General features: G+C 40.0%; 1 protein-coding gene across 10 annotated transcripts in view; it reads right to left on the bottom strand.

Annotated features, from left to right (window-relative positions):
* The window catches only part of ANKS1B (ankyrin repeat and sterile alpha motif domain containing 1B), a 747,009-nt gene that overhangs the window by 493,262 nt on the left and 238,934 nt on the right, over positions 1-14,813 (bottom strand). For 6 of the 10 annotated variants that reach the window (XM_073327424.2, XM_073327427.2, XM_073327426.2 and 3 more), the window contains one exon: positions 14,008-14,052. The exons of the other annotated variants lie outside the window; for them this stretch is intronic. In XM_073327424.2, coding sequence (XP_073183525.1) covers positions 14,008-14,052 — 45 coding nt within the window. The remainder of the gene's footprint in view (positions 1-14,007; positions 14,053-14,813) is intronic. 10 annotated transcript variants of the gene reach the window in all.

Here is a 14,813-nt window from a genome sequence, read left to right as displayed (position 1 = left end):
CAAAATTTCCATATGAGGTGGCCTCGGATTGTATTTTTTGCACACCTAAGCCTACCAGTGAAGGGAATTTTGGGTCTGCAATAAATGCAAAAATCTGGTTCATGACTCTTTATTGCATAAAATAAAAGTGATAAAAATAAAAATGAAATATAGGGAAAAAATGGAAGAAACAGTGTTCTGGCAGCAAGCTCCACGTTGCTGTCACGAATAGCAGATGCAGCAAGGGAGAGAGAAACAGAGAAAATGGAAGTGAACAAGATTTGTTATTATTGAACTTCAAATAAAACAAGAGGTTTTTTACAAGATATAATACTGATTTCCTTCATTGGGAACCAATGTGTTTTTAAACCAAATCACCAACACTATACAAAACAAGTCTGTTCATTATGTACAGAAGTGGTTCATTTCTGTAATTAGTAAATATTTTAACAAATATTTTGAATGTAACACCATAAAGCAAACTGTGCCAAGATTTTTGCCTTTTAAGTCTACTAAAGTTACAGAAAAGTTGACTTCAGAGTTCTTCTACCGTGTCTTTTATGCTAATGTACAAAGTCTGTTCCTGATATAACACAATGAAAATTCTTTCAATCTTAACTGCCAAATCTTGTGGCCCTCTGAGGCCAACCTCCTTAACAATTCAGACAAATCCTAAACTAAAATTTTTAATTCATAGAATATCAGGGTTGGAAGGGACCTCAGGAGGTCATCGAGTCCAACCCCCTGCTCAAAGCAGGACCAATCCCCAATTTTTGCCCCAGATCCCAAATGCCCCCTCAAGGATTGAACTCACAACCCTGGGTTTAGCAGGCCAATGCTCAAACCACTGAGCTATCCCTCCCCCCAATTGTAGGCATCTGGATAATGAAAAGACTGGTAATAAGATATGAAGCATTTCACACTTAGATTACTAGTTCAGAACTGACACAGATCAGCAGGAAATGAAGTTAACATTGATAGCTATACTAGTGAATTATGCTAAAACATCAAGGGCCCAATTGTGCTGCCATTACTCAGAGAACACTTACAATAAGGGATCTGTCTGGGTAAGAAGTTCAGAACTGGGCCCTAACTTTTTAGTGTTAGACTGTGACTGGCTCAACACAACTGCACAGGAAAGTAGCAGAAATATAATTACTACAAACCACACTTATGCAGTCATATCAAAGCAACTGTATCCTAGCTCTGGGTGGTGAAAGGAACACAGTAACCACATAGCAGATGCTCCTTCCAGGCAGAAGTGATGGGAGCAGGTGGGGAGTGTACATGACCATAATTCTGCCACATCTAAGCACCAGCCAGTGGCACTGGCAGGATGTATACAGGCATGAGGAATAACCTGCACTTTGAAAAGGAGCAAATTACTCCTTCCCTGCACAACTGGGGTACACAGGAACAGGGACGGCTCCAGCGTTTTTGCCGCCCCAAGTGGGAAAAAACAAAAACAAAAAAACTTGCCGCCGAACACGGAGGCAGAGTGATAGTGCAGCAGCCAAATTGCCGCCAGCAACCGAAGAAGAGTTGCGTCCCCGCCGCCGAATTGCCACCGAGAGCGAAATAAGATAAGATTTTAAAACAACATTATCCTCCATATACCTGCTCAAACTTACAATTAACCATCAGTTTTATATCTGTTTAAATTACAGACAGAATAATGGCTGAGAGGCTTTTTAAAAATGCAGTTATTGAATAGACTAAACTGGTTTGTATAGTACCTCTGTGCATTTCATCCCTAATTAAAATGAACTAGCAAAATAACTTAACTAATAGCTATTTAACAAAAAGGAAATCTGATAAAAAGCATTTATGTAAAAACTCTAAAATAGAGAACCTCAAAAACAATTACATGTCACTGAATCCTTGATTTGAAAAAGTGGCTTTGTTGAACAGATGCAGTCAAGTCTATGACACAATCATTCTGCATAGTAATCCCACTTGGGTGAATGAAGCCTAGTTCTGGTTAGAAGTTATGCATGTTGATGAGGAAAAAATTATACTTTCAGTACTTAGTGCCTAAAACTGTTCAAATATACCCTGAAAGCTATGTTTCCTTTGATTGTTGTTTAATGGATGATAATAATAATAATAAATAATGAATCATAATGCAGTGTTTAACAATATGTCAGATTGACATTTTTGTTGGTAAAAGAAAGACTGTCAGTACAATGGAAATGGAATGATCATTCTACCCTTATAAAACTATGTTTATGGACACATATTGGGATAGATGCACACCCACGTGTTTTGATGATTGGTTGCACAATTGCCATTAAAGGTTCTTACTTCATTTCTACATGTATTACCTTTGGGAAAATGCTACAGTACTTTTAGGAATAACTCTTTTTGTGCGGCGCAGCACATACGTGGAGGAGCACGTTAAGCAGAGTCATTAGAACATAACACATCTTAATTAAACACACAAAACTACATTAAAAGAACGTTAAGGTTGCAAAGTCAAGCACTTAAAAGTTAGGAAATGCTAAAATTAAAACAGCCTGTGCAACCTTAATTTGGTCCCTGTCCACAAATGCATTATGATACAGGTTTTAATTATATGATCACATACTATTTTTTCCACAGGATCCTGCCTCATTCAATGATTCAGTGGAATGTGCCTCATTCAATGCACAAATGAGTACTTATTTAGCACAAAATGAAGATGTCAAGCACAAAATTAATTAAGGTATCAAGGGAGATGAAGAGAAGAAATTCTTTAAATTGCCTATCCACGAATGCTCTGAGCCTAGGCAGTAAACAAGAGAAATTTAAATTGCTCGTTTATGAGCAAATTTCATTCAACATAGTTGGTATTACTGAAACTTAATGGGAAGAGTCTTACGATTGGAACATTAAAGTCACTGGTTATAACCTATTTCGTAAGCCAAGTGAGTGAGCAAAAGGAGAAGGGAAGTGACAGTCTATATAAAAAATGGGATTACCCGTTTCCATGTTCCTGACAACTCAGAAGCAGCTGATCTTGAATGCTTATAGATCTATGTTCTAACATACAAAGCACAAGATGGGGTACTTGATATCTGCTACAGACGACCAAATCACACTAGAGACTAGGATGATGGGCTCTATAAATACCCTTCAATAATGTGTTGGGGAAAAAACTGTTATTATGGGGGACTATAATCTGAGTGACAGTCTGGATATCTCATGCTACCCGTATTAAAAACGTCCTTGAAATTTCTAAAGATTATAGTTAACATCCCCTCCAAGGATTGTTACCTTGTTGTGATGGAGGGGCTTGCATGTTCCAATGAACCCCAGGGCTATGTCATCTGGAGCCTAGTGCTCCTGATAGGGTCACCCTAGGCAAACAGGTCTGGGGGGAGGTTCCATACTAAAAACAATCCACCTCAAGATCCTCATAAACGCCCAAAAATGTCCACACGAACCTCACCTGGATTAGGGACACTGGGACCTACCCCCGAGGGTGGTGTCAGGTGAGTGTCTGGTGGTTGGGCCACCCACATAACTCAGCCACGCCCAGCCAGAAAAGTTGACATGGACCCATCTTGTGGGCTCACCACCCACAAGGTGAAGGGTGAGGGTCAGGTGAGATGCCTGAATAACAGCAGGAGGACAGACCACGACAGACTGGTCCTCTGCATGGAAACTGGCCCCAGGGCACCTGATAAGGATGCCCCCAGGAGGCTTCTGTTAGAACTCTACCAGACACATCCCACTGGGCAGAGGCCCAGAGGCTGACCCAGGACATGATGGAGGAATTATATCTCCCAGCTGGCCTGGGAATGCTGGGGAATCCCCAGGAGAAGCCAGAACCTGTTGCAGAGGAAAAGGAGGTCTGGTCCCTACTCTCCATGCTGCCATCATGACCCTCACCAGGAAAAGTGGCAAAAAGGAAAAAGAAGAAGATAATCAATTTTCTAATTCAAGAAGTGTTGCATCCAACACAAGGGAATTATTTTACACACCTCAGCTTCACAGATAAAGAGGAATTAATCACAATAACTAAAATTCAGTGGTTCCTTAGGTGCAAGTGATCATGACTTGAAATATTTGTTATGAGGAAACAGAATGAAGTCTTAATTAGTAATATTATACACACAAACACACATACACACACACTTGGTGCTTTAAATGGGCCAATTACAAAACTGAAAATGATTATGAGCCAAATCATATAGAAGAAAATATCTAAACATAAAAATGTGAATGATAATTGGGAACTGTTTAAGAACAATTTACTAGATACCCAAAAGCCATAATCCAACTGTTGTCAAAGAAGGCTACACTAGTTTTAAAAAAAACAAATACCGAGCCTGGCTTCGTGAGGATGTGAAAGCAGTATTTTAAAAAATAAAGTTATATAACAAATGGGAAAAGGGGAGTTGATTATAATAAATAGAAATTAGAAGCTAGTAATTGTAGACAATTGATAAGAGCAGCAAAAGGACACAAGGCGAACTCTATAGCCAGCAGAGTTAAGGACAGTAAGAAGTCAGTTTTTAAGTATATTTGGAACAAAAAGAATCCTAACAATGACACTGGTCCATTTACTAGATGGCAATGGTAAAACTGTCAATAATAATGCATAAAAGTTCAATAACTATTTCTGTTCTGTATTTGGGAAAAAACAGATTGTCACAGGGTATCTCCATCGCTACCCTATGAACCTCACTGCCTGACTAGTTCAGGTGGTTCCACAGTCATAAACAGTCATATGCCAGGCTGTTTATTCTTCACCAAGGTGTGGATTTATGTCCCTCTTACATCCCCATAACATGCAACACAGAGTTATAGCCAGGACAGGCTTCCCTGCAGCCCTCACTCCCCAGCCTGTTTTGTCTCCTGATAGTCTCCCCACTTACCTTGTTACCCCAGTGATTGACACACAGGTGCTCACAATCCCGCAAGAGAAAGTGTATAATTTCCCACAGCTCAGCCTGCAGCCTTCTCCAGGTTGCAGCATTATCAGTGATCAGGGTGCGGCTGATAGCACCCTATCACACAGATGATACAGTCACATCATGAAAATGAAACACTTTCGACTCCAACAGTAACTCATAAGGATGTTAAACAGTAGCAACTAAAGTTACACATTTAAAATCAACAGGTCTGGTTAACTTGTATCCAAGAGTTTTAAAAGACCTGGCCAAAAGCAATCTGGACCATTAATACTGATTTTAATAAGTCTTGAAACACTTGGGAAAATTCCAGAGGACTGGAAAAAACTTAATATTGCCACAGTTAAAAAGGGAAAGCAGGATGACCTGAGTAATTATAGGGCTGGCAGCCTGACATTTATCCCAGGCAAAATAATGGAATGGTTGATATGCAACTTTATTAATAAAGAACTAAAGGAGGTAGTATAATAAATGGAAATTAGCATGGGTTTTATGGAAAACAGATCTTGTCAAGCTAACCTGATAAAAATAAATAGTGATGTAATAGACTTCTGCAAGGCATTTGACTTGGTACTGTATTAATAAACTAGAATGTTACAAAATCAGAATGGCACACACAAAATGGATTACAACTGGCTAAATGATAGATTTCAAATGTAATTGTAAGTGGAGACTCATTGGGCAGATACTTTTGGTGGGGTCCCAAAGGGATTGGTTCTTGGCTCTATTCTATTTATATATTTTTTATCAAAGGACTTAGGCACATTTCATTGGGACCTAAGAATGTGATTAGATGTTTTGCTGAATTTGGGGCCACAATGTACACATGGCCACTGACACAGACATTTATATAATCTATGCGTGCAGCTGAAATGATTTTAAAAATGGGTCTGTTTCCATATTTATATAAGATTGTAATTGCACCCATCTCCATCACTATTTCTTATCATATACTGTCCCTTCTTTCTCATAAATATGGTGAAAACAAAATAATAATTAGACAGTTTTAACCCATTTCAATTTATGAAAATTAATTTTATACATTATTTTTATGCTTTTCTTCCAAGAAGCCTACATGAGCTCTCTCCCTCTTCAAATGCCTTCTGTCGGGAGTTTGAGCATCACTGGTCACATGGGTAAGATTCAGCCCATGAAAATGTGACACAGCAAGAAGCAGTATTAATCAAAAGCTTCCACTGACTGCTACCCCATCTGTGACATGTAAATTTCATTTTTGCTTAGTGCAAAACAGTTTAACTGGCAAATGCTGCTTTAAGCTAGAGGCAAGAAATAGCTAAGTGAAACAGAGAAAAGAACAGTTTTGCCTTTTTTACAAATCCAGCAAAGAACTAAAAATTTCAAGTCATGTTTTGCATTCGCAGCTCCTCGACACTTTCTAGTTATGGAATAATTTGAGGATTTCAGGTCTTCAGTCACATTTCACATGGTAAATGTTTGTCCTAGAGGATATCTCTGGTGTTTAAAATGCAGATTAACAGGGACAGCAGATGGGAGGGACTGTTGGCTTTGTCTTCTACTCCTCAGTCTGCTCAGGAGAAAGAGCAGCATACTGCCTGGACAACTTTATAATTTGATTTTTCTTATCCATTTGCTATGAGAATACATATGTAAACTGAGCCACATAGCAGTGAAATAGGTGCTTATATATGTGCCAGTGTGACAGATATGATGCAGGGAACACATGGAGTATTCAAAGACTATTGTATCAGATTTATAAATGTTAATGTGTATCTTTATGCACTGACTAATGATTGTATTCCAAGCTAAATGGGTGAGCTAAACTATTCTACTGACAGGAACCAAAATCACGGGGAGTGGGAAGGGAATTAATGCAAATCCCTATGCTAGTAACAAGCCCCTGGAAGTTTCACCCCTTGGGGAAAACAACATATATTGATTTGACCTAGTTCAAGAGGCCGGACAGTCAAAGAACTGTTAATGGTATAAAGCAATCGTTCTGACACAAGGAGGGTGGTCACTCTCAGTCCAATGACTGAATGAAACTATGGAAAAAAGAGAGAGGGCCCTCAGAAATTACTTGAAGTTCTCCAGTGCCATCAGGGTCTCCATATGGAAGATGGGTGAATGCCTGATGAGCTAAGATCTGCGTGTAATCTGTTTATTTTTTTTAAACATGTTTTCTCTGCAATGTTTGGGTTGTGAAAGCTGGCAGTGATCACTGGTTAACCTTATCATTACCCCTGTGGATATGTCTACATGGCACTGAGTCTCAGAGCATGGGTCAGCTAACTCGACCTCATTGGGCTTGGGCTGCATGGCTAAATATTGCAGTGTAAACATTCAGGCTTGGGCTGGAGCCTGGGGTCGGAGACCCTTCCCCCTTCTGGGATCTCAAAGCCTGGGCTCCAGCCTGAGCTTGAATGTCTACACTGCACACAGCACAAGCCCTGCAAACCCAAGTCAACAGCCGCAGCCATGCCCGTGGGTCTTTTATCACAGTGCAGACATACCCTAAGAGCAGGACCGGCTCTACTGTTTTTACCGCCCCAAGCAAAAAACCTGCCGCCGCCGAATTGCCGCCATGGATGGCAAGGGAGAAAGAATCTGCCGCTGAATTGCTGCCATGGCCAGCGGAATGGAGAAGCTGCAGCCGAATTGCCGCCGCCATGGAAACTCTGCTGTCCCTTTCTGACTGCCACGCCAAGCACCTGCTTGGAACGCTGGTGCCTGGAGCTGGCCCTGCCAAAGACAGCATGACAGCAGGTGCTGAATTAAAGTCAGACCTGCTGAGATAATCACAGTAAATTGCAGGATTCTACAGTTTAAGGCTCAGATCTAGAGGGAGTGTGTCACAGGACTCCACACCAAGAAAGATGACAGCTCAAGTCCTGAGACAAAAGTGAGTTACCCTTAAGGAGCCCATGAAAGGATCAGGGGTGCAGTTACCACAGGAACTGTGACGCATAGAAAAGGTTACTCATCTTTTGCAGTAATTGGAGTTCTTCAAGAAAGGTTTTCCCCTGTGAGTGCTCCACTTCAAGTGACTCCCTTGTATAGTAGTCAGAGAATGAGTGCACCAAGGATCATGTTACATCCATGCAGATTTCAGAAACTGGAATATCTTTGAGTGGGGCCACAGACAAACCGTGATCTGGCAGAGTGTGCAATCACTCTCAGGGGAGGTGGAATCTCAGCAAAACCATAACAAAGCAATAGTGCATCCAGAGATCCATTTAGAAAGTCTATGTGGAGGCAGAGGCTCCCCTAGAGCTATCTGCAATAGACAAAGATTCAGGGGGGTCTTCCGGAATGGCCTAGTTCTGTCCAAGTAAAAGGCCTTCTTAACATCTAGCGAATGAAAGACATACTCATGTGTAAAGTGATGTGGCTTAGGGAAAATAAAAACAAAGTGGATAGTTTGGTTAAAGTGAAAGTCAGAAGTAATTTTAGGAAAAAACTTTGGATGGGTCATAGTAATACTTTCTCCTTGGAGAACACAATAAATGCAGGGCCTGCCATTAGAGGCCCCATCACCCAGACCCTTCAAGCCAAAGTGATGACTACCAAAAGGTCTTCATAAACACATGTAGCAGTGAGTATGTAGCTAGTGGCTTAAAGGGCTGTTTCATGAGACAGTTAAGAACCAGGTTAAGGTCCAAAAGTGGTGTAGAGGATCTAATGTGGAAAAAATTCATGTGGCCTTTTAGGAATCTCATTGGAGTCAGATGAGTGAATATTGACAAACCTTCTACTGGCACATGGAAAGCTGTTACTGCCACTAAAAAAACCCTCGATGGAACTCATAGAAAGGCCTGATGTTTTCAATTCCAACAGATAATCCAAGATTGTGGAAAGAGATGACTGGATAGGAGAAAGATGGCACTGGTTATACCAAAGATTTTATTGACACTGTTCCCTTGGTCATAGTAGTCTTTGGTACCGAGCCCTTTACCACTGAGGTATGGGACTTAGTTGAAGTCTTAGTGTGCTTCATGGTACCCAAAGTGCTCAGAGCCTCATTAGCACTTCTCTTGGGACCTAAGATCTCCTGTGACTGGATCTTCTTTGATGAGGAACTCTCTGTTCTCCTCCTCTTACTCCCCTCCTTGGAGTTTGAGTGGGAAGCTCTCAGTACTGCTGGTATGGTTATCAACACCTCACTCATGGAGAGTGTTTGAGACTGCAGTTTCAATGCCATCTTCCCCTTGGAAGGTCTCAGTGATCATGCTCTTGACAATGACAGGGCACTGACAGAGGTGGAGGGTCCCTGTCAGGAGAGTTCTCTGAACCTGGATCAGAAGCCGGTCTTAAGGCTTGCTCCATCAGTAAGAGCCTGTACCCTTAAAAGAAGGGTTGCTCCATCATTAAGAGTGTATATCCATAAAAGAAGTGCAGATCTTGCACTTGCTTGGACTATGAGAGTCCCCCAAACAATGAATGCATTGGGAATGCCCATTGTTAATGGGGACTGCATCTCAACATGAGAGGCACCTTTAAACCCCAGGGATCCCAGCATCCGCTACAGAAGAAAACTTGTTCAAGCCCCTCAATAAGGGAAAAAGAAAAACCATTTACATGTATATTTAAGAAAAGAAAAAAGAAAAGGGGAGGAAATGTTTCAACAACTCTAAGGTATTAAACCTATTACTACTAAGAACTAACTATCAAAGCTAAAATGCTAATAAAAGAGGGAACAGGCACAGAGCAAAGAGAATATAAGAACATAATATAAGAACGGCCATACCTGGTCAGACCAAAGGTCCATCTAGCCCAGTATCCAGTCTTCTGACAGTGGCCAATGCCAGATGCTTCAGAGGGAATGAACAGAACAGATAATAAAGAGGCACATGCTAAATTCAGTCTCTGACAGAAGGTAGTTGAGAAGGAACTGAGGGCGGTTCACCTGTGCAACCCTATATAGCCTTAGTATGGGGTATGAGGATGTGAAGGGCACATGCGTGGGTGAAATGGGCACTGCTACCAAAAATTCTGAGCAAAGGTATAGGGGCATATGTGCACCTAAAGTGGAGTGCCCACTGGGACATTACTCATAACTGAAATTTTGTCATTTCCCCTGTGTAACTTAATGGAAAGGTTACCAAGTGAGATCCCAGTATTTTGCCAACTGTTTTACCAGAAAGCTTACAAGGAATGGAAGATGAGAAGGATCAACAAGGAACGCTACCTCCTGGAGGTCAGAAAGTGTAGGGATAAAGTGAAAATTTTCAAAAACCAGACAGATTGGGACCTTGCAAAGAAAATTAAAACCAATAGTAAAAGGTTCTAGAGCCATATAAATAAAAAGAAAACAAGGAAACAAGAAATGGAACTACTAAGCACGGAGGAGATGGGGTGGAAATTAAAAATAATCTATCCATGGCCCAGCACCTAAGCAAATAATTTGCCTCGGTTTTTAATAAGGGAACGAGGATATGAAAGTAGAAATTACCACATCTGAGGTGGAAGTCAAACTCAAACATCTTAATGGGACTAAACTGGGGGGGAGGGCAGGGGCTGGATAATCTCCATAGAAGAATATTAAAGTAACAGGCAGATGAAATTGCAAGCCCAATAGCAAGGATGCTCATTTAGACCAAATAAAAGCTGGTTAATATGGTTAGTGACATTTAATTGTATTGTAGGAATAAAGCAGAATAAGAATACTTACCATTTAAAATTAATAAAATAATGCAAGACGACAAAGAAAATTAGTGTTTGCCAGTATTCCTCTAAAATGCTCCACTAATATAAGTAAACAGCATGTGAGAAGACAGCAAGGTGAAAGTTACATTATGATTTTACTGTATTTGAACAATATTAAGTTCTTGTCTCCTACTCACTACCATTTATATGAGATGTTATAGGACTTGAGAAGTACACAGAGAAGGTCAATAATACTCATTCCAGGGACCATTGTAAATAAAAAGGAGGATACACTACAAAAATCTATATTTGCATTGGAAAAAATATGATTCAAAATAAATGGATATGATTTCAGATAATTAGTGAAGAGAAATTGCAACCCTAGGATGTTCTGCCTCCCACAAATAATAGAAGGTAATTTGAGAGGAAGTAAAAGAAAAGCAATTTCAGCAAATGTCAGCAAATTTTTAAAAGGAGAAAATTAATTGTGTACTCAAGGGAATATCTGACCAGTAAAGGTTCTAAGGCATTGTTTTGGGAACATTCAGAAAATCTGTTATATTACTGGAGAATAGGTGCTTAGAAATAATACTACTTCATGGGAAGAATCCCCAACCTCCACCAAACATCACTAACTTTGAGTGTAAAATTTTAAAAGTTCTCTTTGCAAACAAATACTGGTGCATTAATCTAGGATATTTTTATATGGAAATGTGCACTCTATATTATGGCAGTGAGCATGATAAAAAAATTAAGTGTGCCATCATTGTCACCCTATTAGGAGGAGTTTAGTATGGAATCTATTACATTGTGTTCTGCTGATGATTTATATTTTGGAGCTCTGAATGCAGAGCATAGCTCTTTATAAATTAACCTCTAAGGAGAAGTAAATTGTGAGATTCTTTGTTAAGACCAAAATACTCTCTACAGAGCTCAGAAACTGCTCAAAGGGCTAATCAAGATCAGATAAAAGCATATGTGGGTCTCATAAACCATCTTGGATTCCATCTGCTTAAGAGAATCAGAATTAAAATATGGTAGTGGTGGGGAATAATGCATGGATATTATCTCCCTGACTTCTACAGAGACTACGCTTGAAATGAATACACGTGGAAACACAAAAAGAAGAGAAAAGAAGATCTTGGATGTGTTGTGATGCTGAATTTAGGCTCAGAGTCAGATGACCCATCCATATCTTTGCATCTGCAGTATCCACAGACATGGATAGAGTGGGTAATGCCTTGTGTTGCTGTAGCTATAGTGTGTTTTTGTCCCTCAGCCACCGTGTAGTCATTAAAGTTAAATTCATTTGCTAGGCCTTTAACTAAGACCATCAGTTTCAGTCCACATGCAAGTACAAGCATAGAAGCTCACGGTGTTATGGTATGGTAGCTCTACTGACTCCCAGAAAAATAGTTCATGTAATAGTGCATCATGGCAGTTCAATGGATGGGGTGCCACCTTCTGGTCAGTCACAAATGAAAGTCAGTGTTTTGGGGTATCCAGAAGCACTTATTCTGCAGACCCCAAGGCTACAAACTAACTGAACAATATGAAGGCAGGTGCTTTCAGGGGATGGAGAGGGGGAGGAATGTTGCAGAAATGGCTAGTTCTTTGGAGCACTCCTTTCCCACCTGCTCCACCTCAGTCTTGCCTGGGTTCAACTTTTGGCTAGGCACTGAGCAATCTGAGAAATGGTACTATTTGCACTGGAAAATACACAGTTTGACCCTGCAGTGGGTTAGTCTCTGCCAATTCAAATGGGAAATTCCCAGTCTGAACCAGCACACAAGCCTAGGTTTTGGCATGTGCTTCCAAGGTGCATAGTATTCTGAGCTATATCTTTTTTCTTGTTTTGGGTGGATGCAGTGGTTACTGACATGCTTTTAGGAGTTCTTTCCAATTTTGATAGTAGTGATCATGTAAAGCAGAGGTGGGCAAACTTGTATATAGTGTATATATAGTGTAGGAATATACTAGTATATGCCACCTTTTTATCACTTTTTAACAGTAAACTGCACCTACACTAGGTTTTTTTCCTGATATAACTATTTTGTTTAAAAAAAAAAATCACACCCTAACTAAAATTATAAACCATAACCCTTTTCAGACTAGACCAGGCCCAATCTTCATTACTGCAGAACACCGAGTTTGGGTGTGACCTTTTACAAAAAAAAATCCCCTAGTTTGAAACAAATGGCCCAACTCAAATTCCCATTGCTATGAAATATAAATTGACAAATCCTCAAAGCCCACTGTCACAGGATAAAATATTACTACCGAGCTAAAACAGTCTTGAGATTTTACAGTGTGGACTTTTTAAAGTGTTTAACACAGCATTTAGCACACTAGCAGAACTTAGCATATTTACATTTTCTCACACAATCCAGTTAACATCTTTTCCTGGTATTTTAGTCACCAGTTAATTGATTTTTATGTAAAATGGGCAAACTCTACATCACTGCAGGTGCCTGGTAGTTACTATTTTAGCAACATAATTATCCAGTGCCTAAGGCCTCTTTTACACCTTTTCAGTGGATGATGGTTGTTGATAAAAGTTCACAAAGCTTGACTACAGCCTTAAGATCAGGAGAATATTATGTCTGCCTTATTAACTATTATGATTTTATGATTTCACAAGGTTAAGTATGTCACATACATGGATCTTTTTAAAGAAGGACAATAAGTAAATTAAAATGCCTAATAAAAGTGTCCAGTGCAGGCAATCCAGGTCTTACTCAGGAAAAAAGCCAAAGTAGGTGGATCAAATGAACTTTTCTGATCCGTTATGAGAAAGGCAATTCAACCCCCAATTTGCAGACTACCTAACAAAAAAAATTGCCTGAAAGAATTCTTTTTTTAAACTTTGTTTAATATAGAACTTCCACTCAATCCAAAGTTGCAAAATTATCCTTGGAAAAATTAATGAATGCCTCAGAACATTGCTGTGAGAAAGGTAAGTATTATCTTAATTTCAGATGTGGGAAAGGTGTGTCAGAGAGAGATGAAGTCATTCAGCAAGCCTGTTGCAGAGTCAGGAACAGAACAGAGGGTGGGATCTATGAAAGGACTTAGATCTTGCAAAGCTGAGCATCACACTGTGTAAGTTTTAGGCACCTAGAAAATCACAGGAAGAACACTGTGATCCACAAAGCCAAGTTAGGCACTCAGGCTCCCTATACAATGAATGGGGAGAGATAGGCACCTAAAAATGAGACCCACAAAAGCCAGCAAACTAGGAGCAAAGCCACCTAAGCTAGTCAATGGTGACAACAAAGATGTGTGCTAAATCCCACCCCTCTCTTGGAGTTAGGCACTACATCTAGACTGTAGTGAGGTGCTTATCTCTGCTTAGCAATCCATGATTGGGAGCCAGCCACCCAGAGTCCGGAGGTTTAGGCACCCAAGTTGTTTCTTGTAGGAATAAGTTAGGCACCTGCCTCACTCCACACAGAATGGTGAAGGAAGAGGTGTCCAATTTTAGTCTAGTGGTTAGAGAACTCACCTGGGGTGTGGGGCTCCCTCCAGCTCTCCTGTTGAAGCTGTACTGCTGTGAACAAATAACAAAAGAGTGATTGGAGCATGGGACTGGACCCTGTGTTCCCACTGAATGACAGTCGTTCTCTCTCTGGCCTGATGACTGTTCCACCGTGGATAAATACGAGAGTGAGCGAGTGAGAGAGAGAGAGAGACTATAGACCAGTGGTTAGGGCACCCAGATAGGAGGTGGGAGCCCCAAGATCCAGTCCACCTGCTCCACTCTTGCATTATTTATCCACAGTGGAACAGAGGGGAAAAGAAGGAGCTGCCCTTTGCTCAGAGTAGATAATTAACTCATGATCTAGCCCTTAATAATCTGACATTCATACATATTTCCAAACCCATGATTCATGATCAAGATTATGATGATCAAAAAATCAGTGGTGTTGTTCCCAATAGTTCCATATACTGTTGTGATTTCTTACTTGTCAAAACGTGCTCTTATTCCAATTATTTGTATTATTAGAAGATTATACCTTGCAAATCTGGTACAAAGTGGTGACACAGGAAAAGTCAAAACAAGGGCAACAGGGAGAAGTATGTAATTCTGGAAAATGTAAACAGAGCCCTTGTTTATAGTATTATTCATATGACTCAGTATAATTGTTATTATCTTGTAAACATAACTCACTGCTGTTCAGAACTGTGTAATCCACATAGTAATTTGTCAAATTTAAAAATATTTTAGACTGTCATTTCATGTCTCTTTCAGTTTTTATTCACTGCATCTATATGAAATAGGCGCTTTGGTCTTTTATTTTGTATACATAT

The sequence above is a fragment of the Lepidochelys kempii genome, chromosome 1 (genome assembly GCF_965140285.1).
Source record: "Lepidochelys kempii isolate rLepKem1 chromosome 1, rLepKem1.hap1, whole genome shotgun sequence".
In the NCBI taxonomy this organism is placed as follows: domain Eukaryota; kingdom Metazoa; phylum Chordata; order Testudines; family Cheloniidae; genus Lepidochelys; species Lepidochelys kempii.
This window is presented reverse-complemented; position numbering and strand designations above follow the sequence as displayed.